The 22407-nt window shown below is 37.3% G+C and overlaps 1 protein-coding gene across 3 annotated transcripts in view; it reads right to left on the reverse strand.

Moving 5' to 3' along the window:
- Positions 1-987: 987 nt before the first annotated feature.
- Positions 988-22407, reverse strand: part of LOC114049735 (AT-rich interactive domain-containing protein 4B) — a 196399-nt gene continuing 174979 nt past the window's right edge. For all 3 annotated transcript variants that reach the window (XM_027871123.1, XM_027871125.1, XM_027871122.1), the window contains 2 exons: positions 17539-17685; positions 988-2746 (listed from right to left, as the gene is read on the reverse strand). In XM_027871123.1, coding sequence (XP_027726924.1) covers positions 2616-2746; positions 17539-17685 — 278 coding nt within the window. In that variant the 3' untranslated portion in view covers positions 988-2615. The remainder of the gene's footprint in view (positions 2747-17538; positions 17686-22407) is intronic.

The raw sequence follows: 22407 nt of genomic DNA on the forward strand, positions 1-22407 counted from the left end.
ATTTGTCACATATTATAAACTCATCTATTAAAAGCTAGTTTAAGAGACAAGGAGTCTCATCTATAAGTTACGTAAGGAAATCCTTAAGAATCTAATATATATATTTGGAGATGAAGGTTTGGGAAGCATGAGAGCTGAAGGTGTTCCAAGAGATTTGGACCCAATGCTTTAGAGAGCTAAACACACAGGAGATAGAAGGTTATTGTTTTCTAAGAAGAAAGTGTGAAATAACGTATATTCCTTGATCAAATGACATGGATGCTTATTATAGAGCACAGTTTTAAAAAGGCTGCCCTCCTTCTGCACACATGGAGACAATTATACAACTAAAAATCCCTCAAAGTCATAATAATGTCAGAAAATTTTAGGCACATGTAAGAGACTACCAAGCTCAATTTACATAAGCAATTACAGGGAGATTTGTAAAACAAATGAAAAAATTAAACTCCTTAACTTGATTGTTTTTTTTAGACAAATGACTTCTTGATAATAGAAACATTTTCACAACAGAGTTAGATAAACGAAGAAATACAGATATGAGAACATTCAAATACCTTATTCTCCACTTATGATACAGTACTTAAGTTTGTTTGTTTGTTTGTTTGTTTTTTTACAAAGGCAGCATGGTGTACTGCATAGAGGGCCAGCCTTGGAGTCAGGAAGCCTTTGGTTTGTATCTTGCCTCTGAAACATACTAGCTGTGTGACTCTAGGCAAATCACATAACCTCCCAGTGCCCCATGCAAAGCTCTCTAAGACTAAAAGTTACAGGAAGCTGCAGTTTTACATCTGCGGAGGGAGCTTCCACACATATTAGGAATTCCCTACACTGATAAAATAACTCTGGACACATAAAATTTTTTGGAGGTAGGATTTTCCCTGGCAATATTTTCTGATTTTGAAAGACCAAATCTTAGATGTATTCTATAGCGAATTATCACTTATAGAAGTGCACTAAAATTATTTAATTAAACTTTTAGAAACATAATCAGGGATTCACAAACTATGGCATTTTATTTCAGAGCCTTTGCTTACATTTGTACAATATATTACATAATTCTCCATTGTCTGCATAACCTAATATATGTTCTATAGCTTTTTCTATAAGGTTTTCCTTCAATGTTTGTCAACAAATTTTTACAGTCCTGTACAAATCTGAATATTCTGAAACCATTTTCAACAAAATCGGTTACTGTGAGCACACACTACAAAGACTGAAAATGCTTTTCTTAGAAAAGTTGAATGTAAAGGATTCTGACACATTAGCATCTACAAACAAAACATTTCAAAATTCCCACATGTTGTATTGCCAGAAAAAAAAAACATGCCAGCCCCCATCCAAAAAAAGTACACAGAACTACAATTAAAACAGTAAAACAGTATGTACAATAAAGTACTGTGTATTAACAGTGCTAGGTATTAAATAGCTTGAATGAACACTTCCGCAATATACAAATGTCTTACAAAGGTATATAATTAAATATACAAGTGCCAAACAGAACAGATCTTGGGATCATACAACATAAAAGTCAATACATGTCAAAACAGCCTGTGTTCATTTTTGATTTTGTACAAGGCATTTTTTTATCTTAGTAGATCTACCACTCAGATAAGCTATATTTAAAACCATCATTTTGTGGTAGTGTTCATATCATCAACTGTAAATTACATATGAACACAGCTTACTTGTTCCTGAAATCCTCTGTTGTAGCTTATAATAAAATAAGCATTACAAATGAAATATCTGTTTTAAAGGGAAAAGGAACATTTACAATAAAACACAAAAATATAACTGTTATAATCCATTATGAATAAATATACACTTTAAACTGGCTAAGTACAATTTTATACATTGTTTAAGATTTAATATAGTTTGTTAGCCATTTTCTTCCTTTTTCACACAATGTATTATATCAAAATTAAAAAAAAATACTGATTCATAGAAAAATGGCAAAGTACAGTAGTAGTTCCATTCCAATTAACGGGCCATGAAAACCCACTGCAAAACCATTTAACCTAATTCAAACCTGTAAACACTGTCAGTCTTTTTTAAAAGAGAATCTTATTTGGTTACCAGGACTGATGTCTAATATCCTGTTACCTGCAGGTTTTGAATTTATTACATGTGCTTGACTTATACAATTTAAAGCCACTTTAAGGTGACTTGAATTTAAAAAACAATTAGCTTGTACAAATGAAAATAGGTTCATATTTTTCATAAATAAATGGAAAAATATCAAATGTTCCAGCTTTAACAAAATACCAGGGAATACATGTACAGTAAGTTGTTTAGACATGTTCTGGCCCACCCAATAACTATGCTTTCTGTATTGTCTCAGCAGGCAGTGAAAAGCCTCCATTTGCCACAGTGGAAGGCCTTCAAGTTACCAGACATACAATTCCCAGACAAGTTGGAAACAATTATTGCTTGAGGAAAAGCAGTTCATTGTACTTTTTCTTCATAAAAAGTGCACTTAAGTGCCAAGTCAGCTTGTCAAGAAACAATTTTTAAATATAAAATAGTGCTTGTCTGATTTTGTGTGCCACTGTGCAGTATATATAAAAAAAGGGCCCTCAACAGCCATTAAGTGCAAAGTGCTTTGGGAAGTCCTGCTGTCACCTGCACTCCACCGACATTCCGGGCTGTGATGCACTGGACATGGAGGGTTCTGCTAAAGTTAACATGACAGCAGCTGTGATAGAGCTGGATGAAGGGGAGGAAGAAGAAGATGAGGATGTAGCAGCACCTAAGGAGAGTGGAGGAAAAATAAAAAGTAGGTTAATAAAAACAAGACCCAAAGAATGCTAGTGGCTGACATTTATATAGTACTTCAGGTTTTTTCCAAGCACTTTAATATGCATTATCTTATTTGAGCATCATGACAGCTTTGTAGGTACTACAGCTCTTAGCACCATTTTACAGATGAGGAAGCTGAGAGGTTAAATAACTTGCTTGTAGTGATAAAGCTAGTAAGGGTCAGAGATGGGAGCTACCCTAGGTCTTCTTATCCCAAAGTCCTGTGCTTTATTCACTATACACCATTGCTGTTTGTTCTAAAGAGAAAGGGAGGCATAAAACATTCCAGTGCTCTGAACAGTGACTCTGCAACACTAGGTATAAGCATAAGCATTCAGTCTGCAAAAGACAAGTTAGGTCCCATGACAGTATGATATAAAGAAATGAAAGCATATATCTTCAACTCAAATACAAAAATTAAATAATCCCAGCTCTCAAAGAGCTTATATTCTATTTCTTTTTCTTTTTTAGTTTTTTTTTTTGTTTTTTTTGTTTTTTTTGTTTTTGGTTAGGCAATGGGTTTAAGTGACTTGCCCAGGGTCACACAGCTACTAAGGGTGATGTGTCTGAGGCCAGATTTGAACTCAGGTCCTCCTGAATCCAGGGCCAGTGCTCTATCCACTGCACCACCTAGCTGCCTCCTCAACATTTCCATAGATAAAGAAATACAAAGTAATTTCAGGAAGGAGAGTGCACTAATAAAAGCTCTATCCTGGCTCCTCTTCTTTTTTCTATAAATAGCTAGTTGGCACATGGGACTGAGACTCAGAAAAGACTAGAGTTTGAATCCTGCCTTCAGCTAGCTGTGTGACCCTAGGTAAGTCATTTAACCTCTCTGAGCCTCAGTTTCCTCATCTGTAAAATGGAAATGCTAATAGGACCTATCTACCATGACTGTTGTGAGAATCAAATGAAATAATACATGTGAAATGCTCGTCAAACTTAAAGGATTATAAAATATTAGCAAGATGCTGCTGCTGATAATGATTATATCTCTCTTGATGAGCTTAGTAGTTCCCCTGGGTTCAATTAGCATCTATATGCAGATGATTCTCAGACCCACACACCCAACTCTAGTGTCTCTCCTGAGTTCCAGTCTTCTCCAACCACCTGTCCTATTAGACATTTCCAAGTGGGTATCTTCTAGGCATCTCAAACTCAATAGGTCTAAAACAGAACTTATTATTTTTCTTCCCAATTCCACTCCTGTTCACAGCTATCGAGGGCACCACACCCTTCCAGTTACTCAGACTTGCATCTGTGCTATCTGCCATTTCACTTAGCCCCCACATATCCAATCAGTTGCTTTCTTCACAACATCTCTCACATACAGCTCCACCCTCTCTACCTTTACAGTCATCACCCTAGTACAAGTCTTCATCACTACTCTGGACTGCAATAACCTCCTAATTGGTTTCCCCACCACAAGTCTCTTCTCACTACATCCATCCTCCAGAGGGCTGTAAAAGTACTTTTCCTAACGCACAGGTATGACCTTGTCACCCTCCTATTTGATATACTTTAGGTACCTCCAGGATTAATTATAAAATCTTCCCTCTGGTATTTAAAGTTCTTCACAACCTGGCCCTTTACTGTCTTTAAATTGATATAGTCTGACGTGCTTTTCCTTGCATTCAACACCTGATCAACACATGCTTTTGCAGTGGCTGCCCCCCATGCCTGGAATGCCTTCCCTCCTGTCTCCACCCGCTGTCCCTGTGGTCCCTCCCTCTGACTGGAGAGGGTGGAGATGGAGGACTCCTCCTGGAATTTCCAATTAAAGGAAGGCACCCAAGTGAGCCATTTCTTCATTTCCCACCCTGCTGTACTACTCTGGACTTCTCCATCATGCCTTTGGGCCAGCACCTTGCTGAGTACTTCACCACCCAAAAAAGGAATGGGGAAAAGGAGGCCATTTCCCAAGGGCTCCTTGTTGTCACCTCTTTCTCATCTCAAATCATCATTATCATTATCATCATCACTACCATGACAACTAATAAAAGCTAGCATTAATAACGTACTTTAAGGTTTACAAAGTGCTTTACATAAATCATCTCATTTGATCCTCACAACAATGCTGTGAGGCAGTTTCTCTCTCTTTTTTTTTAATCTCCATTTCACAGTTGAGGAAAATGAGTCTCAGAGAGGTAAACTGACTTGCTCAGGGTCATCCAGCTAATACAAGTCTGAGAATCTGAACTCAGGTCTTCCCAACTCCAGGCCCAGTGCTCTATCTACTGTCATTTTCTTGGACACTACTCAGACATCTTTGCCATCTATTTTCTCCTTCACTCTTACCTTACATGAAGAGGCAGCCCTTCTCTTTGCCAAAACAGTCCTTTCTACATAGACGCTTGATGTCCTGTCTCCTCCAAGAGATTACCCTCATTACCATCCCCACCCTCTCGAGTTTCCTTCCTTGATACCTATACACACATCCTTAAAATCCACCATCTTTAAAAAACCTTCATTTGAGCTGATGATATTCCTGCTAGCTAAAGTCCTGTCTCTCCTTCCCTTCTAGGCTAAACTCCTGGAGAGATTATAGATATACCAGGTTCCTCCACTTCCTGCTCTCTCATTCTTTTTTTAAACCTCGTTTTTAAAATATAGCTTCCAACTTCATAATCAAACTGAAAATGCTCTCTCAAGTGACCAACTGTCCCTTCACTGTTAAATCTAATGGTCTTTTTTCAAATCTTTTCAACCTCTCTGGAGTCTTTGATAGTATAGATCACTATCTTCTGAATATTCCCTTCTTCAAAATCTCAATTCTCTTTACTTTTTCTTTATTTTACACTTAAATACAAAATGAGAAAAGGGGGGAAAACATTGCCATGTACACAGCAGACAATAAGAGAGGATTCAATATATTTCTATTTCAAGAAAACCTATATAATAAATACTACAGATTGTTTTCAAAGCTGCCCAGCTTTTCTTTGCTTCCTTGTTGGTTTTCTTTTGTTACAGGCTGTGCACTTTTCACTTTATCTTCTCCCTCTCTTCCCCTCACCCTAAAGAAGGTTACAATTAAGTGTGGAGATACGCACACACACACACAAATAGATATCTATAAACATATACATATACACTTATATACATATATGTAAGACCATTCTATGCTTATTTCCTCCTATCATTTGTTTCTCTGAAGGTGGATAGCACCTTTCTTCATATGTCCAAGTCTTTCCATGTTTTTCTATAACAACCAGCTCATCATTTCCTACACCACAGCAATATTCCTTTCTGGACTAAAACAGCATTTTCCTTCATAGGATCTTTGAGGTTAATCTGGATATTTATAATAGTCAGAATGACTTGGTTGCTCAAAGTTGTTCTTAAAACAATACTGCTGTTAGTGTATACAGTGTTCTCCTGGTTCTGCTCATTTCACTCTTCATTATTTCATAGAGGTCTCCTTGTGCTTTTCTAAAATCATTGAGTTCATCATTTCTTATAGCAGAGTAATATTCCATCATGAACGTATACCATGATTTGTTTAGTAATTCCCCAACTGAGGGACATCCTCGAAATTTCCAGTTCTTTGTCACCACAAAGAGAGCTGCCTATGAATATTTCAGAACATGTAGGTTTTTTCCCATTTCCCCTAATCATCTTGGTAAACAGACCTAATAGTGGCATTGCTGGGTCAAGTTTAATAACTCTTTGGGCATGATTCCAAATCTCTTTCCAAAATGGTTGGATCAGCTCACAGATCTACCATGAATTAAGGTCCGAATTTTTCCATATCCCCTCTAACATTTATCATTTTCCCCTTCTATCATTTTAGCCAATCTGATAGGTGTAAAATGATATCTCAAGGTTGTTTTAATTCACATTTCTCTAATCAATAATGATTTAAAGCATTTTTTTATTTGACTATCTATTGTTTTGATTTCTTCATTGGGAAACTGTCTGTTCATATCCTCTGACCATTTATCAACTGTGGAATGACTCACCTTCTTATAGATTTGACAAAGTTCTTTATACATTTGAGATAGTAGACCTTTATTTGAGGAACTGTCTACACAAAATTTTCCCCAATTTTGTGCTTTCCTTCTGATCTTGGCTACATGTTTTATTTGTACAAAAACTTCTTAATTTAATTTAATGTAATCAAAATTATCCATTTTACAACTCACAACACTCTCTATCTCGTTTGTTCATAAATTGTTCACCTATCCATAAGTTTGATAGGTAATATGTTCCATGTTCTTCAAATTTTCTTGTAATATCTCCCTTTATATCTAGGTCATGAATCCATTTTGACCGTATCTTGGTAAATGGTATAAGATATTGGTTTATGCCCAATGTCTGTCAGACTGCTTTCCAGCTTTCCCAACAATTTTTACCAAATAATGAATTCTTATCCCCAAAATTTAAGTCTTTACACTTGTCAAACACACTGGATAGCTATATTCGTTTGCTGCTGTAGATTGTATGTTTACTTTGTTCCACTAATCTACCTTTCTATTTCTTAGCCAGTACCAGATAGTTTTGATTATTGCTTTATAATATAATTTAAGTCTGAGATCTAGTACTACTAAACCTCCTTCCTTTACATTTTTCCATTAGTTCCTTTGATATTCTTGACTTTTTCTTCTTCCAAATAATTTTTATTATTTTTTCTAGCTCTGTAAAATAATTTTTTTGATAATTTAATTAAGATGGCATTGAATATACAGATTTTGGTAAAATTGCCACTTTTATCATATTGGCCCTGCCTAACCATGAACAATTAATATTTTGCCATTTATTTAAATCTGATTTTATTTATGTACGAAGTTTTTTATGGTTTTGTTAGTATAGATCCTAGGTTTGTTTTGGTACGTCTATTCCCAGATATTTTATACTGGTTTTTTTTTTTTTAAATGGGGTATTTCTAGCTATCTCTTCCTGCAGGATCCTGTTGTTAATATATAGGAATGCTGATGATTTATGCAGGTTTACTTTATATCCTCCTACTCTGCCAAAATTATTATTTCAATTAACTTTTTAGTTGAATCTTCAGGGTTTTCCAAGTATATCATCATATCATCTGTATCATTTTCTATTCTCATTCCTTCTATTTCTTTTTCTTCTCTTATTGCTGTTGCTAGGATTTCCTATATAATACTGAATAATACTGGTGACCATGGGTATCCTTGTTTCACACCTGATCTTACTGGGGAGGCTTCTAGCTTATCCCCATTACAAATAATGCTTGCTAATGGTTTTAGGTAAATGCTTCTTATCAATTTAAGGAAAAGTCCATTTATGCCTATACTTTCAAGTGTTTTTAATAGAAATGAGTGTTGTACTTTATCAAATGCTTTTTCTGTATCTATAGATATTATCATATGATTTTTGTTACTTTTATTATCATTTCTTTAATGAAATTGCTGATTGTTTCTATTATTTATTCTTTAAGATTAGGTTGTTTAGTCTCCAATTAGTTTTTCCCCCTATGTTTCCATGGTCCCTTGTTAAATATAATTTTAAATATAATAATATAATTTTTATTGCATTGTGGTCTATGAAGGAAGCATTTAATATTTCTGCTTTTAGGTATGAAATGTTTGTGCTCTAATATATGGTCAATCTTTGCAAAGGTACCAAGTACCACTGAGAAAATAGTGTATTCCTTTCTATTTCTATTCAGTTCTCTCCAGACATCTATCATATCTAGCTTACCTAAAATTCTATTCACTTCCTTAACTTCTTTTTTAATTTATTTTTTTGGTTAGATTTGTCTAGTTCTGAGAGGGGAAGATTAAAGTCCCCCACTATTACAGTACTATGATCTATTTCTACCTGTAATTCATTTAACATTTCTTTTAAAAATTTAGGTGCTATGGTATTTGGTGCATGTAAGTTGAGCATTGATATGGCTACATTACCTATGGTACCTTTTATCATAATGTAGTTTCCCTATTTATCTTTTTTAATTAAATCAATTTTAGCTTTGACTTTATCTGATAACATGATTGTTATCCCTGCTTTTTTTGCATTGGCTGAGGCATAAAATTCTACTTCAGTCCTTATTTTAACTCTGTGTTTGTCTCTCATTTTTAAATGTGTTTCTTGTAAGCAGCATAATGTCAGATTCTGATTTTTAATCCATTCCGCTATTCATTTGTTTTATGGGTGAATTCATCCCATTCACATTCAAAGTTATTATTACTATTTGTGTATCTCCCTCCATTCTATTTTTCCTCACTATTGTCCTTCTCAACCTCTCCTTTTACCCTATCCCTCCTCTAGTTTACTTCTAACCACTACCTCCCTATTCCACACCCTTTTAAAGAATCTCTCCCTTATCCTCTCCCCTTATCCTTGTTCTACCCACTCCTCTAAGGGTCCCTTCCTTTTCTTCTTCCACCATCCTCCTAAATCTTAATCTACCTACCCTTCTATATCACCGCCCCCCATCCTATTCCCTCACTCTCTTATTTCTCTATAAATTTAGAAAACTTCTATACCCTTCTAGATGTATCTGTAGTTCCCTCTTTAACCCAGACCAGATGAGAGCAGGGTTCAGCACTACCAGTCCTCCACCCCTACCTGACTCCTCTGTATCAGTTCTTCCTCTCCTACCTCATTTGTACAAGATAATTGCTCTTTTTACATTTTCCTACAGAATTTTGCTTTTTAGAATCACCACATATGAGTTATGACTCAGCTCTTTCCCAATCTTTCTTTCAAACTACCCAATTACTAATGACAATCTTAAACATGTGGTTTATATTTCCACATATAAAAAGTAAATAGTTTGTCTTTATTGAATCTCTTGTAATTGGTTTTTGATGTTTACATTATATTTCTCCTGGATCTTATAAATCAAATTTTCTATTAAGTTCTGGTCTTTTTGTAACAAAATCCTGAAAGTCTGTCAATTCATTGAATGTCCATTTCTTTCCCCATTGAGGATTATACTTAACTTTGCTGGTAAGTTATTTTTGGTTGTGACTCCCAGTTCTTTTGTTTTCCAATATAGTGTTCCAAGACCTGTGGTCTTTTAGTGTAGCAGATGCTAGGTTTTATGTAATTCTAATTGTGGCTCTGCAGTATTTGAATTGTTTTTTTTCCTTGTTGCTCTCCATATTTTCTCCTTAACCTGGGAATTTTGGAATTTGGCTGTGATATCCCTGTAGGTTTTAATTCTGGGATCTCTTTCAGATGGTGATCAGTGAATTCTTTCTATTTGTACTTTCCCCTCTTGTTCTAAAACTTCAGGGAAATTTCCTTTAATTATTTCTTACATCATTGCATCAAGATTCTGTTTTTGATTATAGCTTTCAGATAGTCCAATTATTCTTATGTTTTCTCTTCTTGATCTGTTCTCCAAATCGGCTATTTTTCTTATGAGATGTTTCACATTCTCTTCTATTTTTTCATTCTTTTTATTTTATTATTTCTTGATATAACGCCCAATTCTAGGTTCTACGGAGTTGTTCTCTTCCTTAAAATGCTGGATCTTCTTTTCCAGGTGGTAGACTTTCTTTTCATAATTTTCTTGGATTGTCCTTATTTTTTTTTCTAATTTTTCTTCAACTTCTCTTATTTGATTTTAAAAGTCCTTTTTAAGTTCTTCCAAGAACTCTTTTTGGGCAGGTGACTGATTTTACTCTTCGGGGTAGGGGAGACCTTTTTTTGCTTTAGTATTCTCTGAAAATGAACCCTGGTCTTCTCTATTCCCATGGTGTCTCTCTATGATTGGGTTCTTTCTCCTTTGCTTGCTCATTTTTATTATTTTATTATAATCACCTCTAGTCAGGAGGTGGGGGATGGTGCCTTTGGCCTCAAGTCCTTCTTGCTGTCATTTTTTGAGCTTTGTCCTGGGCCCAACCTTGGCACTCCTTTCCCCTCCAAGCCACAGCTGGGGCTCCAGACACACTGCTGGAAATGCTCTTGCTCCTCCAGTGGCTATAACCTTCAGTTCTCCCCTCTGGCCTGGAACCAAAGCTAAGAACTTGGCTCTTCTGTTAAGTGCCCACAGCCAAGAGAATCCCCACCTCACTGCTTCCGCACTGGCCAGGCATGTGCTGGCTCCTTCTGGCCTTCAGCCACAGCCCAGGCTTGCATTTTGGGGGCACAGCTGGGCCTGGAGTCCCTTGGCAGCAGAAGGTCCTTCGATCTTCCCCTGCTCAGATGTGTGACACCACTCTCCCCCTACCGCACACACACAGTGAGATGAGAATCCCCATGGCTGAGACTGAGGCTACCTCCCAACCCAGCTGCCCCCAGGGCGTGTTGTTTATTGTTTCAGTAGAGATACCCTGGAGGTGTTTGCACTACCTCAGGCCAAACTGGGGTCTTTCCTCAGGCCTTCTCCAGCTGTCCCAGGAGAACCATTAATCTGCCCCAACTCTTGTTTATTTTTGCGCTTTAAGTTCATCCTTAGGTGATATTTTGTCTTGTTTATGGAGGATATCTGGAGAGCTTGGAATTTTCTGACATACTCCACCATCTTCCTCAATTCTCTTTAGGATTTTGTAACATTATTTTCTCTTTGTTCTCCTGTCTGACACCTCCTCAGTCATCTCAAATTGGATATCCTGTAGGCATCACAAACTCAGTATGTCCAAAGCAGAATTATCTTTCTACCCAAAACCCTCTCCTCATTACAATTTTCCTATTACTATCAAGGGTACCACAATCCTGTCACTTAGGCTGACAACCTAAATGTCAATCTTAGCTCTTCACTCTTGCACTCACATCCCAACATTTGCCATTTATTATCAGATCTTGTCATTTGTCTCTTCACCACCTCTCTCACATATATTCCTCCCCTTTTGCCCCCTCACATAGCCACTACCCAGTACAAGGTCCTCAACACTTTTAACTGGACTACTGCAATAGCCTTCTACTAAATGGACCCCCCACCTCAAGTCTCTTCCCTCTTCCATCCTCTACTCACCTACTAGAGTGATTTTCCTAAAATGCAGGTGTGATGGTATCACCACCACCCCAATCACTCAATAAACTCCAGTGGCTCCCTGAAGCCCTCAGCTTGGCAATTAAAGTCTTTTACAACTTGGCGCTGTCTTCCCTTTATGGTCTTCTTACATTTTACTTCCTCTGTTTGTACTCTATGCTTTAGTAACTAACAGTGGTTTATTTGTTTGTTCCTCATATGACATTCCATCTCCCAATTCTGTGACTTTTCACTGACTGTCTTCTCAGGTGTGGAATGTTCTTCCTCCTCACCTCCGCCTCCTGACTTCCTTTAAGATTCACCTTAAATTTTACCTTCCTCAAGAGTTCCTTCCTACTGCTAATGCCTGTTCTTTGAGAATGACTTCCATTTATATCATGTATGCACATTTTATGAATGTTGCCTCCTCCATTAGACTTCGAGTTCCTTTAAGGGAGCTCCTTTTGCTTACTGAACATCCCACATGTAGCACAAAGTAAGCACTATTACTATATATATAAAATACATATATATTGCATTGGTATGAATATTAGCCATACTACTAAAATGAGATCTTTATGAAAAGGTAGAAAATTATGGTATACATTAAAAAGTAACACCAATCATAGGAGAAATATCTACCAGTGATTCCATGTGGACTGAGCAATTTTTTTTCTTTAAAAGGTATTCAAACCATCCTTGAGATTTGATTGGCTCTGGGGACTAAGGATTCAGCTTTGATGAAGCTCATCAAAGCTGGTTGCTCAAGTACAAAAAACCATAAGGAGCTCCTGGGTGGAACCCTCATATTTTAGATCAGCAGAATAACCAACAAAGGATTATCAACATTAATTCAGTTCTACTGCATCAACTGTATACTTCAGTAATATATTTTGCCCGCTTTGAACATCCTCCTAATATGGCTAAGTAAATACATTTTTGCTAACTGTAAGACTACTGAGCATCATTTCATTCTAATCTTGAACCTAAACTACCAAACTGTCCTAGTCAACTTTGACCTATCGCAAAGCAAGTGAAAATTTCATACAAGCCACATTTCTGTGGAAAATTACTGTTAATATGGTGTAAGTCCTCAAGCAAAGGGACGAGGTATTCTATTTTTTCTATTTTTCCACAGATCCATTCACACAGTAGGTACCTAAAATATCTTTGTGGATGAAAAGTTTTGATTTTTTAAAAAAAAGTATAAATATTGTGGAAAATAGTGAATAAAAGGAGGTAGAACAAGGAAATGCCAAAAAGAAACACTGCTCCTTTACCATCTTGATGGCTTTGTGTACATTCTTCTTTTTGTTGAAATTGGGTCTCTTTATCTCACATGGGCTTGAAGGAGGATGGCAACTCACAGCCCAATGCCCAATGCCGATTGTCACGGAAGTTTTCTCTGTAGGCTGATTTATCCCTCCTTAGGCAACTTGGTGGCCTTCACTCTTTGGGGTTCACCATTTGGTGGCAAATTTAATGGGGTCACCAAACTGTCTTTATCTCTCCTGATCTCAGAACTCTCAAGCTCAAGTAATCCATCAACCCCAGCCTCCCTAGTCGAAGGGGCTACAGAGAGTGGTACCACACCTGGCTAGCAGATTTTTTAAAACATTTTTTAAATCTATAAAAGGTGTGTTTCCTGGTTTTCACTCTAGTAACTAAACAAGCTGTATCTTAGTAATGGGAAGAAGATGAGGAAAAACAAGCAGCTAGGAGTTAAGAGTATGGGAAGATTTCTAGAGAAGATTGGCAAGAATACACAAGGTATAGAAGCTACTGAGATAATTGGATTTCTGTTTAAAAGTTGACTTTTATTTCCTTCTATTTGCCTTTGGAGTGGCAGAAATTTTCTAACTGCAAATCAAAGGTAGCTAAGTAGAGATTGCACTGTTCTAATAAATGAAAAAATAGGAAAAGCTTCTGCCTCAACTTTGCCCAACAAACTGTTTTTCATCCTTCATTCTCAAAGAGGACCAATGACATAAATTATGCCTCTCTTAGAGGACTCCAGCAGTGAAGAAGTTTAGCAATCAGAAGTTTTCAACAAGGGTTAGTTAAGAGAACTACAGCAAAGGATAGAGGATCTGGATTCAAGTAATTTGGAGTGAAAGAAGAATTTTTCAGTTATCTGGAGAGTGAGTCTGATGGTATTAAAGTAATTCTTATGTATGCACAAAGTGCAAACTGACCACTGTCCTGGAAGTAAAGTTAAGAGGGCCAGAAGACTACACATATACTCTTCAAGTAATCAAAGTTCTCTCTGAAGTGTTCCTTGAAATAATAGAAGAGCTTCAAGGAGAAAATAAAGAAGAAGGGGAATCCTAACTTGTATCAGGAGGACGGAATAATGTGACAGAAAGAAGGAAGGGTAGAAGGACTGATAAGTAGTCATCCAGTGATAGCCAGAGAAAGAAAAGGGAGGTAGGGCTGGCTAATGACTCCTGGCTGAAGGATACAAAAATAGCTCTTCAACAGCAGCTTCAACTTATATATTTCTTTTCTGGCCCATTGCTAGGTGACCTCTCATCTACTGACACCATACACCCTCATCATTACAATACAAAAACTTCCTCTGGAGGGAGTCTTATTCTTCCCTTTCATGAAGAACTTCAAATCTATTACTGAGCTATAGGGAGGAGGGATTTGGGAAATAGTTAGCTAAGAAGGTGGTATCAGAAAATGAAATTTAGATTTTTTAAGCCACAGCATGGCACAGCATGGGTTTTTGACAAACAATACAGAATACCTAATACTGGCCTTTAAAAACACACTTGCCTAGAGTTTTAGGAATCTAACTGAAGGGGAAAGGAAAAAGAGACACAGAGAAGAGAAAACTGCTCACATAAACAAACTCATTACAGAGAAACAGTAGATACAGTACTAGAAGAGGGACAGAAGAGAGAGCTGGTAATTCCTGGGAGACAACATCCAAAAAGAAAGCCAGAGACAAAACTCAAGGTCTCAGACATCAACAATACATAAAAATGCACAAAATATGGGTAAATAGTGTCAACTAGAAATCCTAACATAAAATGGCAAATTTGACACAATAACTACCATTGAGACTTGATGCCTTGGGATTCATTACCGGAATATAGCTCTGGATGGGCGTATACCTTATGATAAAGGAAGAGAAAGAAGTACATTATCTAGTAAGAAGATTATTCATGTAAGAAACTCAGGAACCATAAAAGGAAATCTGGAGAGCAGTTGAGTCAAGTTCGAGAAACAGAAATGATAGTGTTATCACAGTATGACATAGATCAACTGCACAAAAAGAAGAATGAGGCAAAGTGTTAAGGAAATGAATCACAAATCTGGTATGGGGGCATAATATTGTAATGATGATGAGGGAGGAATACTATCCACCTTCTACTATTGCATTCTCTGCACCAAATTTGTAACATAACTTAATTCAATCCTTCAAAAGCTGATAAAGCAAACTGTAAAGACCTGATGTGGATTACTAAGAAGGAACTAGTTGCTGAAGTAGAAATGAGGGAAACATTGGAGAGAAGTCTATCACGGAATTCGTGAGGAAGCAGAAGAAAGCTAGACATAATTTGAAAGGAATCCTAGATTTTGGGGAAGGCAGATTTCAAAAGGTTTAGAGAGAAGAAGAGTAAGATCCAATGGCCTAATGTTTTACTGGAGAAGTATCACTAAGAGGGACTGAAAACTTCTGAGAAAATTCTGAAAACACAAGCAGAACTGACTTTAATTAAGAGGAAAAAGAGGAGCTGCTTAAAGAAATCAAAATGACTACACAGGGAATGCATGGAACAATTTATGGTTTTAAAACAGCTAACATTGATAGAGTGTTCACAATACGCCAGCACTGCGCACAGTAAGAGCTTTACAAATATTACATCATATAAAATTGTTTGCCTTCTCAAGGAAAGGGTAGGGACAGGAAGAATGGAGAGAATTTGGAACTCAAAATTTAAAAAAAAAAAGACTTAAATTTTTTTACATGTGATTGGGAAATACTGAATGAAATAAAAATAAATTTAAAAATTTGAAAAAATATATTATCTCATTTGAGCCTCATAACAACCCTGGGAGGTAGGTGCTATTATTATCCCTATTTTACAGATGAGGAAACTGAGGCAAATAGAGGGCAGGTGACTTGGTCACACAGTTACTGACTATGGCTGGATTTGAATACAGGTCTTCTTAACTCCAGAATCAGTGGTCTATCCACTGTGCCACCTACCTGCACCACGAAAAAGGACATGAATGGAAATAAGAACTAGGATAAATGCAAAAGAGATGCACGGTTCTCTAAGAATGTTAGAATCACTGCAGCCCCAAATGAGATAAGACTGATATGAATATTAATGACAATTTTTTTTTAAAAAGAAGCTTTTAAACTATATTGAGCACCAGGTGAGGAACAAAGCAAGGATTGGAAAAAGGCTTAGTTGAGGTGAAAGTATTGATGATAATGGACAACAGTGAGACAGTTAAACTGCTTACCCATCCCTAACTTTGCTTCTGTTTTCTCTGACAAGGACAATTAACTTTGTACTAGGAAGGATGGGAACAGAAATGGTTAGAAGGATGCTGAAACCTAATATAAGTAAGGAGATGGTAACAGAAGCCCCTAAGTGCTTTACACGAGTTCAATTCACCATACCCACATCCATTATCAACATACTATACTTCTAAGGCACAAATAAGACTGGCATATGTGACTGCTGTTACTGGCCACCTTTGAAAGATCCTGGAAATAATGAGAAGTGCCATCTAAAGAAAGACAAATATTATCCCTCTTTTGAAAAGGAATTCTATGAACATCCTAATAAGATGAATGGGAATCCTGCAAGATAAATGTACAACCATTCAGCTCATTTTTTGAACTGTATGACATGAAAATACACAATTTTGACAGATGTCCTAAAAGACCTTGCAAAATACACTAAGGACATACATAGTTTTAGAAGATTAGGGGCTCTCATTTTTTAGAGATTCAGGAAACTTGAATTATTCTACAATTTGGTACACATTATCAAAAACCATAAAAATGCTCAAGTATACACATTAAAAGGAAGCAGTGTCATGTTGTAGAAAGCATTCCATTATTGGTTCTGCCTTTATTTAGTTGTATGAGCTTATGGAAGTTTATTTAACTTTCCTATGCCTAATTTCTTTCGTCGGCAAAATGAGCATGGGGTGGTGTTGGGAGCAGAGTTGGATTAAATGTTCTGTGAAGTAATAAAATCCTATAATTCAAAGATTCTAACAGGTAGATCTCATTTTCAAAGACAATAATATTTGAATAAATTAAAAATAAGTTAAAGCAGAGTGGTATGGTGAATATGGAACTGCCCTCCCAGTAAGGAAGATATAGGTTCAAATTCTCCCTCTGGCACGTATTGGCTGTGGAGCCCATAGAAAAATTACTTAAGGTTACTTCTTAAGACTATAAAATGCAGAGTAGGAGCCAATCTATATCACTACAAGGAAAGCATTGGCATGGATCAAAAAAAAAAAACCCCAGAAAATTTTACTATTATTTTATGGAATAACAAGAACAAGTTTTAGAAAACTGATATATTTCATTTGTTTTTAAATTAACTTCATTTTCAAATATCTCCCTCTCTGGTACTTTCCCCATCCCTTATAATAAATAAAAAAGAAAGGGAAAAAACTGGCTGTTCAGTGAAATTAACATCAACTAAGTCTAACGATACAGGAAATGTTCCCTACTGACAGTTTCCCACCTCAGCAAAGAGCAAAGGACATTTTTTTCTTCCCTTCTTCAGGATCAAGCATGGTTCATTATAATTTTACAACATACTAAAACCACATTTTTCCAAATAGATGAAAACACTCACTTTCTCTTTCCTTCTTCTTTAAACGTTTTCTTCTCCGATCAATGGAAGCCACTTCAGATTTCAATGACAGATAATGTTTCCTGATTTCCTGTAGTTTTTCTTGAAGGATTGCAATGCGTTCTGCACTTGTCATATTTTCCAGGTCAGCTATTGGTTTAAAAAACTTCAATGAATATGTGCTTTCGAAAAAAAGAATTCTATATATGAAGGATCTAAAATAGAAAACTATGTAATCAATCCTCTAACAGTTGTCTTTATAATTTTGGTTAGAGAAAAATGCAATTAAAAAATAAATAGGATTATAACACGAAAAAGAAATGAAATTTTCAAGCAATGATTCTTATTTTTTCTGTCTAGTCAACATTTGTAAATAATTTGTTTACTATTTTAAGAGTCTCAGATTCCAGGTATTTCAATTACATGATTCTTTTTCTAGAGCTCTGGACGACCAACCTTTGGATTTTAGGACCCCATCCATGAGTGGGGCCTCAGATACCAGGCCCAATTTTTGTCTCAGTATGCCCAGAATCTTCTGACTGTGCCTCATCCCCATTTTGTATGATTCAAAGGAACTAGTATTGTATGTGACATCATTGATCTAGAATACTGGAATTCTTCTCTTGGACTACATCTTTAATCTTCTCACTCTCCTACTGCCTAACTACTAAATCTATTTTGTCTTCATTGAAAGGTCTAGCCACTCCTCCCCTCTCTGCTTTCCTAATCCATTACCCTGGTTCTGGTCTCCCTGTCTTCCCTTCCTAACTTGAACCCTATAGTTGACCAGTTCAACTACAGAGGGCATACCTTCTACCCTTGAATCCCTTGCCCTACTGTCATATCACCACTGAATCCCAACCCTGGGTCATTCCCACCAGCTGCCTTTTCTATATCTACTCTTGGTGTGCTGAGGGAACAAATCGCCAAGTATTTAAGTGTCCACTATGTTCCAGGCACTGTGCTAAGCAATGGGGAAAAAGTACAAAGTACAAAGCATAAAATAATACCTACTCATGAGAAGCCTGCATTCTAATGAGGGAAGACAAGTACATATATAATTATATAATAACATAACAACAATAATAGATAGCATTGATACAGCACTTTGAGCAAAAAGTTATCTTATTTGATCTTCCAGCAACTCTGGGAGGTAGGTGTTATTATTATCCCCATTTCTATAGATGAGGAAACTGAGGCAAACAGAGGTTAAGGGATTTATTTGCCCAGGGTCACACAGCCAGTAAATGTCTGATGTGGCATTGAGCTAACGATTTTCTGACTCTAGGTCCAAGACTCTACCCACTATGCCACTTACCAGACTCAAAATAAACAAATACAAATATATTTGTACTACTTCGTAGTAATTTTGGAGGGAGAGCACTAGTATGTAGAAGGATACAGAAAGGCTTATTGCAGAAGACAGTTTTCAAGCGGGATTATAAATGAGGAGATATGAAGTGGGGGTAAGGAGGGAATCCATTCTAGGCATGTGGGATAGTCAGGGCAAAGATATGGAGTTGAAAGATGGACTGTCATGTGTGAAGAACAGAGAAAATGCCATTTTGGCGGGACTGTAGAGCAAAAGAGGAGTAAGATCCAATGAGTCTGTACAGAGAAAGTGAGGATTGATTGTGTAAGGGTTAAAAAACAAAACATCAGAGTGTATTTTATCTAGAGGCAATAGAAAATCACTGGAGTGGATGAAGTAGAGGAGTCACATGGTCAGTTGGATCTACACTCAGAGAAGAGTACTTTGGCAGGAACATGGAGGAAGGACTTAAGAAAGAAGACCAATTAGGAGTCTATTGCAATAATCTAGATGGGAGGTGATAAAGACCTGAACTAAAGTGGTAGGAGCTCCATGTAGTAGAGAGATACTAGAGGTGAGAGATATTTTGAAGGTAGAAATGGCAAGATATCACAACTGCATGGAAGCACTGGGTATAGGAGAGGAAGGAGTTGCAGACAGTACAAGGTTTACAAATGTGTAAGATCAGGATGACAGTGCCTTCAACAGAAATAGAGAACCTGTTGAGTTTGAGCTATCTCCAGGCCATATATCCAATAAGCAATTAGTGATACAGGATTAAAATTTGGGGGAGGAAGGCTACATATATGAGCATATCTGTTAGTTAGCTACATAGAGGATGATAGTTAAACCCATGGGAGCTAATGAGGTTATCATACAGAAGGAGAACAAAAGAGGTCTTGTGATTGGAACCATTGGGGAATACCTAGTTAAAGGGTAAGATACAGATGATGAACCAGCAAAGAAAAGTGAGTAGTCGAGACAAGCAGGAAGAAAACCAGAAGAGAGTAGCTTCATGAAAACCCAGGAAAGATAAAATATCTAGGAGAAAGGTGTGGTCAGCAGCATCAAATGAAGCAGAGAAGTTGAGAAGGATTAAGACTGAGAAAAGACCGTCAGATGTGGTAACTAAAATATCACTGATAACTTGGAAGAGAGAATTTTAAGTTAAATGATGAGGTTAGAAGCCAGACTGAAAATGGTTGAAGAATGAGTGAGAGAAGAGGAAATGGATGTAGTGAATAAAGGAGGGGTGGAGGGGAGGCAGGTGGAGAGTGAAAGGGAAAAGGAGACGGAGAAGAAGAGGGATAAGAAGGGGGAAGGAGTGAGAAAAAGGGAGGAAGAGAGGATGAGAGGGGGAGAGAGGGAGGGAAAGAGGGAGAGAGGGGGAGAGGAAAAGAGGGGGGGAGAGAGAGAGAGAGAGAGACAGAGACAGAGAGAGAGAGAGAGAGAGAGAAGAGAGAGAGAGAGAGAGAGAGACAGACAGACAGACAGACAGAGAGATATTTCATATGTGATCATTTGGAGATGGCCAGAGGAGATGGGATTAAGGATCAACGGTATATGTGAAGGGACTGGCCTTGGTGAGAAGGACCAGTTCTTTGTCAGAATTCGGGGGAAAGGAGAAGAAAGTGGGAGGGGACAATAAAAGAATTTTGAGATGATGAGAATGGGAGAAGAGGAAGCTCATATCAAATTATCTCAATTTTCTCAAGAAAGTAAAAAGCAAGATTTTCCTCTAAAAGAGAGGAGTGGTGAAGGTGTGGGATGACTGAGGAGGGAAGAGAAGATTTGGAATAGCTTCTCTGAGACATGAGATAGGGAATCAATTAAGGAGGAAAAAAAGTAAGGTTGGATAATATGAATTTGTAATGTACCCAATTCAGTAGCTTGTGAGTGGGAGTAACTGAGGGCTGAAGTGTGGCAAGAGATGAGTGTCAACAGGACAAAGTAGGGCAAGAGACTTGAGAGCAGAAGACAGTGTTAAGTTAAAATAGCTGACTATTGGGTTGAAATTAGAGAGGGAATAAAGTGAAGTCAGAGCAGGGTTAGAAAGTAAAAAGGAATACAGGGACTAGAGGTCTCAATGACATTGAAGAATAGGTTGAGGAGGGGTATAGCACAGGGAAAAGTGTAATGAGAAGGAAGTCACACAGTTACTATAACTTTACTAATCTAATCTGGGTCCTCACTGCTACACAGCAAACCTCTCTGTTCTTCTTTGATTGACTCTCTTATGCTCCCCACAGGAGGCAAAGGAACTCACATCCTACTCTGTCAAGAAAACAGGCCATTTATCATGAATTTTTTCTTCTCTATTCTACACCTCAAAATACCCTATATATACATCAGTTCCTGTTTTTTGCTCTGTTCTCTCATGAAGAGATGGCTCTTCTCATCTTCCAATGACACTGAAGTCATCCATTTCATGCTCCTCCAGGACCCTGCCCTTTTAATTATCCATTCCTCCAACTCTGTCTCTTCATCTATGGACTCTTTTCCCACCACTTACAAATACACCTAGGCTTTCTATAGCTTTAAAAACACTTCACTTGACTCACTCCCTTCAAGTTATTGTCCTCTACCCCTCCTCTGTTTCATAAACTCTCAGTAAAAGCTTCCTATACATTCAGTGCTTCTACTTCATTATCCCACTTATCCCCACCACCACTCAAATGAAATTACCTTCTCCAAGGTTACCAATGATCTTCTTAAGCATGAAAGTTCATTGCTTTTTCTTCGTCCTCAGACTTTCTGACCTCTCGTTTTTCATCCTGCTGCCCCTTCTCCCCATTTTATCTCTGACCTTGGCTTTCATTATATTATTCTTTCCTTCTACCTATATGACCTCTCCTTCGACACCTTCCTGTTGGGTAATTATTCATGTCCCACCCCACAACTGAAGGTGTGTTTCCCAAGGCTCCATCCAGGGCCTCTTCTCTCCTTTCTCTATACCCTCTCCTTCTTTGGGATCTCATCAGCTTTTGTGGATTTATGAAGAAGACTACAACACTTACACGTGCAGTACTCACCTATGTCCTGAGCTCCAGCACTACATCACTCACTGCCTGCTAGACATCTCTACATGACTGTCCCACAGTCAACTCAAACTCCATGTGTCCAAATGGACCCATTTTCTCCCCTAAACTTCCTCATTGCTGTTGAAGGAAACATCACCCTTCCAATTACCCAGGTTCACAACCTGAGAGTCATCCTTAACCTTTCTCTCTTCCTCATCCCTCACCTCCAATTATTTGTCAAGTCTTGTCAGTTCTTCCTCCAAAACATCTCTTGTATCCATCTCTTCTTTGGGTGATTCCATTAACCTATAAATTGGTCTATTAGTTTATTCTTTTACCATCCAATTTGCCACATAGCTGCCAAAATAATCTTCCTAAAGGACAGGCCCAGAAGTTCCTCAGCTTGGCATTTAAAACCCTTCATAGTCTGGCTCCAGTCTACCTTTCTTAACTAATTTCATATTACTTCCCTTGATCTACTCCTTGTTCAAGCCAAACTGGTACACAAATCATTCCACATCCTGATCTTATGTTTCTGTG

This window comes from Vombatus ursinus, unplaced genomic scaffold, assembly GCF_900497805.2.
Source record: "Vombatus ursinus unplaced genomic scaffold, bare-nosed wombat genome assembly UNPS02014798.1, whole genome shotgun sequence".
NCBI classification, from domain to species: Eukaryota; Metazoa; Chordata; class Mammalia; order Diprotodontia; family Vombatidae; genus Vombatus; species Vombatus ursinus.